The sequence below is a fragment of the Terrapene carolina genome, unplaced genomic scaffold, assembly GCF_002925995.2.
Source record: "Terrapene carolina triunguis isolate 2854851 unplaced genomic scaffold, T_m_triunguis-2.0 Scaffold211, whole genome shotgun sequence".
Classification (NCBI taxonomy): Eukaryota; Metazoa; Chordata; order Testudines; family Emydidae; genus Terrapene; species Terrapene triunguis.
Window position 1 is genome coordinate 37,848,471 of NW_020664562.1, and position 13,759 is coordinate 37,862,229.

The following is a 13,759-nucleotide window of genomic DNA, read 5'->3' on the forward strand; positions in this document are numbered from 1 at the left end:
TAACAGTGACTAAAGACCAGGGTGGATAAAAATCAGTGATTTAAAAAATAATTGGATTTTTGTTTATTTAAATCAGGGGTTTTTTTTGATAAAATGCTTTTTGAGGAAAACACCTATCTAAAGATCGTTTTAATTAAGATATATTATATCTCATCAAGGAATAGGGATTATAAATTCTAATTCTATAGTGTGAGACAATATATTCATGTAATGTTTAAGAAAAGTTTTGTAAATGAGTTCCAATAGTTCATGGATTAGTGACCCAATTTTATGGGGTTCCACAGGCTTCTGTATAGATTATTTAGGATAATATTTCTATCTACCCAGTGGGGTTCAGTGCTCAGTCTAGAAGATACCATCAGAGATGCTTAGTTTTGCAGTTCTCAAACTGTGGATTTGTGTCTCCAGAGGTAACATGCTTGTTAACAGCAAAAATGTTTTTAAATAAATAAATAAATAAATAAATATATAGAGATGAGAAATAACAGACCTCAACTCTATTGTCCCTTTACAAATTTGTGTACACAGAGTCAATCCCTTACCTCTCTCTAAAAGTGCAAAGTTTCAAAAAGTTGAATGAATAGAAGATTGTTGGGGGCGGAATAGATCTGGACAAGGAGAAGAAGTCTGGAGATAAATGTGAGATGCGAGGGACATATGCTTGTTTTGTTAAAATATCATATGTTTGCTGTTGAAGAAAAAAATCCAGAATACATAACGTTGTTGCTTTAGTTAAATAAAACAATTTAAATATCTGTCTGGTGATTTTCTCCTCCTAAAACAGCATGGCAAGAAAATCCTCCAAATATTAATAATTAACCTGTTGAATAGGAGCTATTTATGAAGCCATTGGGAGGTGAACTATCTGCTTCAATTACCTTTGGTAAGTGAAATAACCAAACAATCATTCATTTTCTGATATAGCTGTAAAACTAATCTGAAAAGTTTTCAAAATAAATCACTTTAAAAATGTATAGTGTGTAGGTTTCATTTTTAGAAGGTACATCTATCTCTGAGTTGTGAAGAATATGTATTAAGGTTATAACAACCAACAAGAATGAACTTTTATGTAGAAAACCATGATGAAATTGAGTCTTCCTGACTAGTGATTTAAATTAATTTGATTTAAATCAAATCCACCCTGCTAAAGACAAACAGCTCTGTCTCCCAATGCAAGTCCCCTGAGCACTCCAGTTGCCCTGTTAAAAGATACTTCTGTAAATGCAGACAATTTTTAGGTTATATTAATTAAGTCTCAATAATGTAGTGACCCATTTGATATTGAATGAATAAAGACATGAAGAAATCCTAAGAAAATCTACAATTGCTGCAAAGATCTGAAAGATACAACCTTTGAAACTTAGATTAAAATATCTGGTTTATCTTTCATCAACATCTTTGGAAATTTAGAGGGACTTTTGCCAAATAAACAAAAATTACATAGAAAATACCAACATTAATGGGTCTGACAAAATTTATGCACGTCTGATTTAATCTACTCTGTTTATTTCTTCTATTTTAGAAAGGAAAACTGAAGTCCTCATATTTGAACTATTATATTTACCATGAATCGAGCACTCATTACAACAATGTTGTATATGAAGCAGGGGGATTGGTTTAGTGCAAAAACATACCTAATAAAATAAACACTTTGTGTAAAATCCTGGCTCCACTGAAGTGAATATGAGTTTTGTTATGACTTCAGTGTAGTCGGGATTTTACCCTCAGTTGTTGGTATTGTCCAGATTGCCCATAAAATTCTAACCTGTATGAATACTAGTTATACTGACTGCTCTAGCCTGCCTTGATTAACTACATTAACTAACTGTATTACAGTTGCAAGTTTACTATCAAACATTTTTTTAAAAAATGGCTGTGAACTAGATATTGATCAGCTATCACTTGCATCGGTTTTATCATCGGAAAGTTATTGTCCAGTCTGTAAGGTACGGTGCAGCCCACATTTTCATGAGAAATGAGGGCACTGAGCATCTTGCAGGATCAAGCTTTTACTTCGTCAAATCAATGGCTACAGAATTTTTTATTTTTTTTTTAAACAGTTTCAATATCATTGTCTCAGGCAACTTACCCAAGTGCAGAAACACAGTCAAAAGTTTATGCGAATACATCTTGTTCTGAACAGTGAATCTAAAAAACAACCAAAATTTAACAAATTAAGAACTGACTGAAGAGATCATTTCCATGTCAGAGGTACATGTCTATTATTCTACTTGGATCTTGGCATCTTCTAAAAGAGTATTCTTTAAAACTTCTGAACTTATGAAAATACATTGCCTGAAAACATCAGGAGTCTGTGTAATTCTTAAATTTAAAAAATAGTGCGCTTAATTTAAATAAATGTTTGCTCCTTTACAGGAAGGAAGACAGATCAGATAGCATCATAACAAAAAAGTAACACTGCTTAGAGTACTGATTAAATATCAAACAGCCAATCTCTAACCATTACAATTAGGAAGCGTTCTTCAGTCCTCATGTATTTTCTGACTCACATGGGGCTTATTTCCTGTTCTTCCTCTTCAAGGTATTGTGAATCCACACAGTTAAAATGACTGTGAGATAATAATTTCCAAAATACAGCCCACATTTGAGCACCATGATTTCTGCAATCCATTTTCACCCACGAAGTAGTAATTTGAACTTAGCTAAATACTACAATTAAAACATAATGGATTAGTATCTATGTAAGATAGCTGTAGTCTGGGATTTTTACCAAGCAGTCTCACAAATTCTACTAAAACCCAATTACAAAACACATTTATAATTATGATTGAGGTATCTACTATATTTGCATAGATATGGATTGTTCAACAGAGGTCTTGGGTTTTCAGTTTAAGACTCATACAACTTGATTGCATAGGCGCCAACTCTGTGGGTACTCCGGGGCTGGTGCACCCAAGGGGAAAAATTAGTGGGTGCTCAACACCCACCAGCAGCCAAGCTCCCCTCAGCCCCCGCCGCACTTCCTCCTCCCGGCCTGAGCGCGCCGCGTCCCCGCTCCTCCGCCTACCTCCCAGCGCTTCCCACCCGGCTGCTGCCAAACAGCTGTTTGGCAGCGTTAGCACGCTCCGTTAGAGAGGGGGAGGTTTTAATGTTTAACTAAATTCAAAATTCAAATGCTTGTTTTGTTAAAATATTATATGTTTCCTGTTGAAGAAAAAAAACCCAGAATACATAATGTTGTTGTTTTAGTTAAATAAAACAATTTAAATGTCTGTCTGGTGATTTTCTCCTCCTAATACAGCATGGCAAGAAAATCCTCCAAATATTAATGATTAACCTGTTGAATTGGATATATTTATGAAGTCATTAGGAGGTGAACTATCTGCTTCAATTACCTTTGGTAAGTAAAATAACCAAACAATCATTCATTTTCTGATATAGCCCTAAAACTAATCTGAAAAGTTTTCAAAATAAATCACTTTAAAAATGTATAGTGTGTACCTTCTAAAAATGAAACCTACATCTATCTCTGAGTTGTGAAGAATATGTATTAAGGTTATAACAACCAACAAGAATGCACTTTTATGTAGAAATCCATGATTAAATCGAGTCTTCCTGACTAGTAATTTAAATCAATTTGATTTAAATCAAATCCACCCTGGAACAAAGAACTTTATTATAATAAAGAAAACAGTATCATTGCTAACGCTAGCATCGGTCTTCTTTGGCCTCACTGTGGAAAGGTAAAGCTTTCTGCAGCCCCCACTGTTGCCTGGCTTCCTGCTACAGACTTAAGAGACAACAGACTCACACTTATCCTGTATAATCAACAATCAATCTTCAACAAGAGTTCAGTTCTATATCCTAAATTATAAATACAAATGAGTCACTGGCTTTATCAGCCATCCAGATCTGATCGTCTACTGACCTTGAGAAAAGTTTAGTTCAATTGATTCACTTGAAATATCAAATTCCCAAAAGAAGTAGACTCCGTAGGTTCAGAACACTTCAACAGGATTATCTCCCTTCATTAAGTCTGTGGTGCCAGTACTCTTCCCACTAGGGCCATTTCTTCTATACTGAGTACCTTGACTACATAGGATTTTGGTTTGCAGCTACATCTGTGACAAGAGCTGAAGATGTACAATTTAAAACTGGATGAAAGAAAAATCAGGGTACATTTTGGGCTGTATCCTAATGATCAAAGAAGAGAGCCCAAGATCTCTTAGATTGAGGCCTGGTCTACACTAACCCCCCAAGTTGAACTAAGGTACGCAACTTCAGCTACGTGAATAACGTAGCTGAAGTCGACATACCTTACTTCGAACTTACCGCGGTTCAGACGTGGTCCACACGCGGCAGGCAGGCTCCCCGTCGACTCCGCGGTACTCCTCTCGCCGAGCTGGAGTACCGCAGTCGACAGCGAGCACTTCCGGGATCGATTTATCGCATCCAGACCAGACGCGATAAATCGAACCTGGAAGTTCGATTTCCAGCCGTCGAACTAACCGTTAAGTATAAACCAGCCCTTAGTGTTTCACTGCCTCTACTTAGGATAAAGATTTACCATGCTTGTTGATAGCGTTGTTCTAATCTGTCAAACCATAAGCAGCTGAGCTGGGCTTTCTCTGGGGACTGATGTGGGATTTCGCCTATAGCTCTGCAGAGTTAATGTAGGGTCATATTAACATAGAATACTTATCTATCAGTACTTTTCCCTCCACTAGTCCATCCTCTAATAGGTGAACATGAATACTGGAAGTAATATACTAGCTACAGCTCTTTCTCCAAACGTGTCCAGAATTACCATAGACCTATAATGAAAATAATCATTCTTTTCTTTATTTCTAACAGATAGAAATAGGGGGGTGTTATGTTTTATATGATATAATCACTAACTACTAATATTTCTGTGTAAACTGGATCACAAAAGGGAAAGGGGGGGTTCCTCTTTCACAGATGCACCAGGAATTTGTGGTTAGTAGGCCAGCTTTTTCTCAGCGTGAGAAAACAGCCCCTGAAGCACAGAAAATATATTATGTTTGTTGTACAGTATCAGGAAATCAGACTTATATTGCACTGAAGTACATAATTATTGTTACTATCCATATTTTATAGGTATTATCACAATTGTGCTATAAAAGTATCTCATCTTGACGCTGGCACATCTTGATCTCCTGGTAGGAAATTCCACGGCCAAGAGAACAGGTCCTGACCCAAGTCCCTAGAGTTTCCTCATGAGGACTGTCAGTCACAGAGTTCCCATCAATAATAGCTGCCACAGAGAAGAGGCTGACACACAGATATCTGGGCCCTATGCCATTAAAGGGCTTAAAGATCAGTGCCACCTACTCTGGGTTGCATTCGATTCTCATGGTGCTACTTCAAAGTAGATCATGGAGCATCATTGAGATATGTGCTCTCATTTGTCCCTCTTAGTACATAGACCACAGCTTGATGAACTAGGTGCAGCTTCCATGTTGCTTTCACAGTAAAACCTAAGGAGGACACTAAGCAGGTTGACGGTGATCCCCACAACTAGATCCGTAACAAAGAAGAAAAGTCATACTTGTCTGGTTAGAGGAAGATGACAAAGGAATTTCTGGTCACTGTTTCCATTCTGGGTAACCAGTGATTAATCAAACAGGACTTTGAGACCAGGCACTAACATGACCACCAATGGACAGACGCCCTGGACAGAAAATGAAGTCACAGCTCCAGTCAGTTCCTTAAAATGTTTGCCTTTTCCAACTACCATCACATCCATCTAACTTGGATTTAGTTTGGGCAGCTGCTTTTTATCTTAGTTCCAATAACATTTAGAAACTGGGAAACAGCACTGTGCACATTTGTAAAGCAAACAGAGCTAGGGGTCATCTGCAGATTCACTGAACTCCTCCAGAGCTCTGATATAAGGGTTGGGTAAAAAAGGATGACAGGACTGAGCCCTGTGGGATTCCATAGAGGGGCGCACTTAGGGTAAGGTAGCAGCTGCTGCTCCTGTTGTGTTAGATTGGGCCCCGAGTTTAGTGCCTTTTCCCCCCTAGTGTGAACAATTACTTTTTTTTTTAAATGAAGAGGACTAAAAAGAGTTAAGGGGGGAAATGCAAATCTTCTAATAACAGTTACAGAAGATAGGGAGCAAAATATAAGCACTCTGAGATAAGCAGGTTTGTTACTTCCTTACTTGGAAATGAAGAGTAATTTTTAATGCCACAGACCTGAAGTTGGATCTTTTATTGTCTCTTACATAATTCTAACCACAATTAGTTAGCGGAGAGGAGCAGGGGGAAATCAAACAACTACGGCAACAACAAATGCTACAAGTCATGATCTCCAAGAGACAAAGCAGCACCAGATACTGCAGGAATACTACTGACTACTATCACAAAGGTGCTTTAAGTATTTCTAGTCTAGCCACCTGCTTTTCAGTCACTTTTCAAGCTGAAATTTTCCAGCCTTGGCCTCTGTCCAAATAAATTAGTTGGCACTCGGGCTTTATAAAGTGCAATGTTCTGTGGCTTGCCAGAGTAGAGAAACAGGCAGAATAATCAACTTTTCTAAGACCAGGTTCTTCAGGATCCGGGCTTTATTTTGCTAGTGATTTATTTAAACTGGCTAAAGATTGACCAAGCTGGGCTCAGAAGACCCAAGAATCTCTAAGGGCGGATCCCTGCAGAAACATAATTACCTGAATATCAAGTTTCAAGTTTCTCAGTTTTCTTGCATTTGCTTACAAAAAAAAATCTAACAGCTGCTAGTTAATGAGAAATGGGAACATAATACTGTGAGCACACAAGCAGCCCCTGCCTTCAAAAATAAAACTCTACCACAGCTGCTTTTAAATATTAAATAGACTTTAAAAAAAAAACCCAAAAAACATAGAACATCCTAGAAATAATGCTTATGCAAAGAGGCAGCAGGCTTGATTTTCAAAGGTGCTCAGTATGTGCAGCTCCCGTTGAGGACCCCCAGGTCTTGCTGAAGTCAGTCAGCACCTCTGAAAATCAAACCACTGGATTTTTATTAGATTTAGTCATTTTTGTATATGTTCTGAGTAAATGAAATACTTTGGAAAATAGTGGTGAAACTGATTTTTAGTGAAAGTTTTTCTTATGGATTATGCCAAAATTTTAATCATAAAGACCAAGGTCCTTCATTTCTCCATACACTAGGTACTATACAGTCAGCAACAGAGCAAGTACCCCATATCACTTCACCAAAGTGCCTCAGTTCTGAACCTCAAGAAACTAAAGGGCTACCCAGCCTACATGTTCATTCAATACTTAGCCTCTCTTCTAAGACTGCCAACAAGAGCTCCAACTAGTCCCAAACATGGTAGTGGGTTCTCTGAGGCCACCTATTTATTAGGCCACCGGCTCATTTCCTAAACATCTAAAGTGCTGTAACATAACTCTCATTTAACATTCCACTCCTTGGAATCCAGGCCAAAATTTGATAAAAGAATTTTTGCACTTTCTACTCTGCCTTAAATAAATATTCTCTATAATCGATAGTTTACATCGGCTTATGATGCAAATTCACTGAAGTGACTGCGGTTTCACAAATATTGGTTATTTTAAAGAACTACTAGAGAAAATTGTAACTATTGTTCTTTGCAGGCACAAAATGTTTCCTTCGGCACTTTATTCTGCACTATTGAATGCGTTCACTTTATTCCCTCTATGCAGAGCTGCTGTAACTATTTGACATTTGAAGCTTTCCTGTATAGCTGCACGTGGTAGTTAAGGATTTCTCAGTGTTTTCATTATAAGCGCTATTTATAACTTGTTTGTCAGTAATGAGTGGATTAAATTTCATGTTAAGTACTGTTTTGTCATTATGGACCCTAATGGCTCCTATAGTGTCAGTGATTCACAGATTAATGAACTGTCTACTGCATGTTCATTGAGACTTGTTTTCTGGTGACTTGGACATTAAACCTAACAGGAACCAGGGGGCGGGGGGAAGAGTCTGTGGCCTTCTGGACCGTGCTAGCCATAGACGCTAACTGTCTTCGTGGAAGACTGACATACTATCTAATGCAGAAACAGGTTTAAAAAAAAATCCACACGTATAAGTTGTAGTTCTCACTGGAATACTTACAGATATTTTTAATTTTATATCTCTAAACTGCATATGGGTCCTTTCCTACTTTCCCCAATACTTTTCCCATCAGTACTAAGGGAGAAAGAGGTCAATGGATCACATAAAGGGCTCTCTCTGGCCAATTCCTGTAATTGATTTGACAGGTCACTTTTAGATTACAATTTTGTTAAGAAATTTCTTCAGTGGCTAACTAACGAGCAAACAGCACTGAATGTGTACATCTTAAAAGAGCGGCACTACCTCCATTCCTCTTCCCTATAACCCAGACTAACTGTCAGTTACCTCTAAAAAGCAGGTGAGGAGCAGCGCAGCTCTATAATCAAGAACCAACATTTTCTAATTTGGGTGCCTACAATTAAGGGTCTAAATATGAATTTAGGCACCACAGTCAAGGTGGCCTGATTGTTCTAAGATGCTGAGGAGGCATAACTCCCATTGACTTTCTGGGAGATGTGGATGTTCACTACTGAAAAAAATCAAGTCACCTTTACGGATATGCCTAAATTAATAATTTAGCTGTATAACTTTAGGCAGCCAAGTTCAGACATTTTTGACAAATGTAAAAAGCCAGGGCACACTTATAGTGACTCCCAGCAGAGTAACTTCTGACCAAGCTATTTCTGAAGAAATATTTTTATATTTTTGTTTATAAATAATCACAGTCTATTTTCATAGAAGAAAGGTCTTTCTGTACAGATACCCATCCCCCCCCCCCCCCTTTTTTTTTTGTAGTGTGCAAGCCCCACATGATGCAAGAAGAGTTAGCCATAATACACTAGGGAACCAAAAAAACAAAAAACATCATGGAACAGGCCACCTGAATACCCTGAGAAAAATACAGAAAAAGAACACCCCACCAACCACAGTCCCCTACTTGTCACCTACCACCCCACAGTGGAACTCATACAGGGTCTCATCAAACAATTGCAATCCATATTTGATGGGGGCCTTATCCTGAAATTTTTTCCAAACCTCCTCTTCTGGCCTGCAAACAACCTCCCCCCAATCTCGTCATCAGAAGCATGCTCCCCACAGACCAGGACACAGAAACTCATAGAGGCACCAGACCTTGCCAGAACAACAGATGCAAAACCTGCGGACACATCTCTTATGCTACAGTGATCAATACCACCCCCCACACACACTCACACCTTTCAAAATCCATGGGTCCTACACATGCCTAGCACATGTGTACCACCTAATCCAGTGCATCAAATATTGCAACAAGTATATAGGAGAAACCAGACAAACCCCTACGCTCTTGAATGAGCTCACACAGAAACATGATAAAAGTCAAAGACACCCTATCACCCATGAGTGGATGCTTTTCACAGTGCAAATCACTCCATATCTGACCTATTAGTCCTCGTCCTCAAAGGAAATCAGCACAACGCCTTCAAAAGACCAACATAGGAATTTAAATTCATAACTCTGATAGATACTAAAAATCAAGGTCTCAGTAGAGGCACTGGTTCTATGGCTCATTACAACAATTTGTAACATACTAATGCTCTTTTTTCCTATGACTGCAGAGGTGTTAATTGCCCACTTAAAATTAAGTGGTTTCCTGCAACATGTGTTATTCCCTTATGTTTAACAATCTGTCCCACCTTGTAGTTAGCTGGTGACACTCTGGTTATTTTTTAAAACCTGAAGAAGAGCTCTGTTAAGCTCGAAAAATTTGTATCTTTATCTTCCACCAACAGAAGCTGGTTCAATAAGAGATATTAATTACCTCACCCACCTTGTCTCTCTCATATCTTGGGACCAACACAGCTACAACACTGCAAACAAAAAAGTAAATATGCAGATCTATTCACTTTCATTTCAAAAGTCCTACTTATACCCTTTTGAAATTATTTCAAAACTGTCATTTTATTGGCTGTGGTTTTTACAATATTAGCAACACATTACTTTTGCCTTAGATTGTTACTCAGAAAAAAAAAAATCAAAAACATAGCCTAATAGATTATAAATAGAAAATAAGATCATGGGCTCTATACATATATTTGTATTTTTAAGCCATATAAAAAGAAAGAGAGAGAGAGAGCCAACTTCAGACTTCAAATGTATCTCTTTGGTTAACGTCTGTTGCTGGGACTAATTCCAGGAGAACTCAACACATGTTGGCAAACATCTGGCTCCTTGTGGAATTAAACTCAATAGCAAAGTGGACCCTGACTGTTTTGTTAACATTTTACACACTCCAACGTTTAAGAAAGTATGAAAGAAAGTCTATAGCAAACTGGTCAAGAAGGTGCAATGCAGAATGTCTTTGTTCCACAAACACCAAGCTGCACTTTTCATTGCTATGAAGCTAAAACGAGGCAAGCTGAATTCACATTTGGTGAAACAAATAAAAATACAGTTCAGTTTTCCTCCTCCATCATTTCATTAATTGGCTGCTAAGAGAACTGGGGCTGAAGGCAGTTTGGAGGAGAACCATCACATACTACTGATAATATACCATTATAGTTTTTAAGACTATACACCAGGGTGCTGGAACAGTTTTTATAGTGGGGATGCTGAGAGCAATTAAACCAAACTGTAAACACTGTATATAACGGAAATCTCTTCAAGCCAGTGGGTGTTGCAGCATCCCTAGCTCCAACTCCTGTGATATACACATATTCCAGTAGTGCCAAAAAACAGACATAGAAGCTACTCTGTCTATAAACAAGAGCCACCCTTACCTGTGGTGCCCATAAATTATACTTTATCTATTGTAAACTCAGGGTTTGAACCTGGCTATATTTGCAGGGTATTTTCAGGTTAAGAAGTACAATATTACTTTCCATCAACTCTTTTGTAATCATAGTTCTTAGAATTTTTAAACAAGCCCAATCCTGACTTCAGTCTCAGGCTGGGCACGCTACCGCATGGCTGAAAGGACTGTGTCAAACTCCCTGACTACCTTTTCCCACACAGATAGTGGTGCAGACTTCTCTGAGAGAGGTAGAGAGTTTGCTAGAAGGCAGATCCTTAGTTGCACTTCTCACGAGTCCCATCTGTCATGAAGTATTCAATCACCTGGAGCTCCTGCCTGACAACGGTCCTACAGCTGGACAAAAGTTGCCCATCTCAGAAAGTGGGACTTGCAGGGGGGGTTGTTTTGCTAGAATATGGAGAAGTTAAGTAGGTCCTAAATCCTAGCTTCATTGACCAGGCGGATCCTCATTTGAGGAAGCAGCAGCACGCTTCTTTTAATGAATGGCTTCCCCCCACCTCGCTCTCGTCCGGCGAAGGGGCAGGGTCCCAGGTTGGGAAGCATCATGCAGACACCACGTTAAATGCACGGACTCCCCCTGACACGGCTGCTGCCCGCAGAACCGCTGCCGTGTGGGGCTCGCCCTCCCCAGCCCCACGTTCCCGCCAGGGCGCACAGCAAGCGGGGGCCAGCACGTACCTTTCCCAGGGCACTCAGCCGGGCTGGTGCCAAGTCAAGACTGCTTTGGGTCGGGCGCCTCAGCCCGGTGTTGCGGCCCCTTCCTCCGCCCGGACTCTCCACGCGTGTCACCCCGCGGGGACCATCTCTCCTGGGACGCCTCCTCCAGCCACCCGCCTGCTGCCGGGCGGAGCGAGCTGGCAAAGCCCCTTCAGTCCACGCTCTGCAGCAGGGCGTGGGTCCAGCCGCCGGGAGGAGGAGCAGGGAGGCGGCCCGCGGGGCCAGGCGGCGGCTGTTCTCCCCACCTGGGCAGCGGGAGCAGCTGCGGCTGCAGCTCCCACTGCCGCGGCGGGAGGAAGCGGCCGCTGGCCAAGCGCTGGAGGGAGCATCACGTGGCGCCCGGAGCGTGAACCCCCCGAGCCCGGGCCTGCTTCGGGGGGCCAGCGCGCACGCTGCCCCTTGCCGGTGGCGTCTGGGCTGGCTGCTGCCTCTGTGCGCCCCCGGCTTCAGGCTCAGACCCAGCAGCCGTGTCCCAGGGCTGCCCCGCTCGGACCACACCCGGCCCAGCCCCTGGACCAGCCAGAGTCACACCCAGCCCGGCTCTCTCCCCCGCAGCGTGCAGACTGCCCGCCCGGCTGGGCACGGCCCGGCTGGCACGCTGAGGTGGCTGAAGACAAGCACCTCATTTAACCCTGGGCCACCCCACTTCAGAGCGCTCCCTGGGCAGCTGTCAGGGCCTTTCCCACTCTGTTAAAGCGGGAACGAGGGAGCTTTTGTTTTAAACGGGAGATGTTAAATGTCTCCTTTCAGTACAGCAAAATCCCGCTCCCTGTGACTGGCATAGAACCTCCCAACTCAAACTCCATCTTCACCAGACCTCAGCCAGTGAGCTAACAGACTGGTGTTATTGATTGGTATTGGGGGAGCGGCTAGAGGCCCTTGCTAGAGCTGTGCAAATAACTGATCTTTCAGCTTGCTGGCAATTCTGGGGGAGAAATAGAAAAAAAATTGTTGGGGGTCAAATGAAACATTTAGTTTGAACCCCAATTAAGCTTTTCATTTTGAGCTTTTGGGTTTTTTTAATTTCAAACTAATGTTCAATTTCAATAAAACGATTAAAAGTTGCTTCAAATTGACAAATCGAAACGTTTCATGTCAAAACTGCAATAGCAAAAGGCTTTGATTTTTTTTTTGCTGACTTCATCTATCCAAGCCAATATCTATGAGCCACTGACTTGTGGTTTTTTAGTTTATCTAGCTGAGGCAGAGGCGTAGCGAGCGCCCTCCGACCGGAGGGGGCCCCGCAAGGAAGGGGGCCCCTAAAAGTGACAAAATAAACACCGCATTCCAGTTTCTGCATTGTAAGGGGCCCCGCCCGGACATATGTTCGGAGGCGGCCACGTTCGGAGGGGGCCACGTTCTTTGTTGCTACGGCCCTGAGCTGAGGTTAGAATTCACTTAATGTCTGTGAGGAAACCACACTTAAATTCAAATAAATGAAGTCAAGGTAATATTTTTGGGTTTTGAGGTTTCTGTTTTTATATTTATTTCCTTAAGGATTGATCACAAACAGTTGACTGCCAATAATAGATACTTTCAGAGTTGTTGAGGTGTAGTATGGTCTTAAGACATTAGGGATACAAGATAGGTGAGGTAATATCTTTTATTTGACCAACTTCTGTTGATGAAAGAGAGAAGCTTTTGAGCTACACGGAGCTCTTCTTCAGGTCTGGGAAAGGTACTCAGAATGATCAACACTAATATTTAAAATGTAAGCATTTGCTTAAGAGTGTCTGGTCAGTTAAGACACATGCTATTGATGCTGTTCCTCAGTCAGATGAGCACAGAAATGCTTGCACAGGGAAGCGTCCACAAATGTTTGTGTATTCATCTTTGAAATTCTCTTTCTTCAAACATTCATGACATTAATGCCGGACGGGGTGACTGGGCAGGGAGTAAGAGAGTAGAAGGAAGAGGGACAAAAAACCCACACAATGTGAGTTTGGCCAAAGCAAATTCATTTAAAAAAAGGGGAAAAAAAGAGTAAATATTCATAGATTATTTTTTTGCAGTATTTCCCTGTGTTAACCATGAATAAGGAAGCAAATGTATTGACAGTACTTATCTTTTTCCTAATGCAGAGTGGGTCTGTTTTACCTAAATTGAGAATCTGCTGGAAAGAATCAATGCTGTCTGAATCCATAGTAACATTTATAAAGAATTAAACTAATGATCTGTTTAAGTATTTTGGTTAATGATTTTAACCAGGCAGCATACACAAATATCCAATTACTAATGTAAAAA

General features: G+C 40.7%; 1 protein-coding gene across 2 annotated transcripts in view; it reads right to left on the bottom strand.

Annotated features, from left to right (window-relative positions):
* LOC112115937 (leptin receptor) overlaps positions 1-11,565 on the bottom strand; it is a 58,759-nt gene extending 47,194 nt beyond the window's left edge. For both annotated transcript variants that reach the window (XM_026655933.1, XM_024213171.2), the window contains exons 1-2: positions 11,477-11,565; positions 2,090-2,148 (exon numbers count right to left, since the gene is read on the bottom strand). In XM_026655933.1, the coding sequence (XP_026511718.1) occupies positions 2,090-2,129 (40 nt within the window). In that variant the 5' untranslated portion in view covers positions 2,130-2,148; positions 11,477-11,565. The remainder of the gene's footprint in view (positions 1-2,089; positions 2,149-11,476) is intronic.
* Between the last annotated feature and the right edge of the window lie 2,194 nt (positions 11,566-13,759).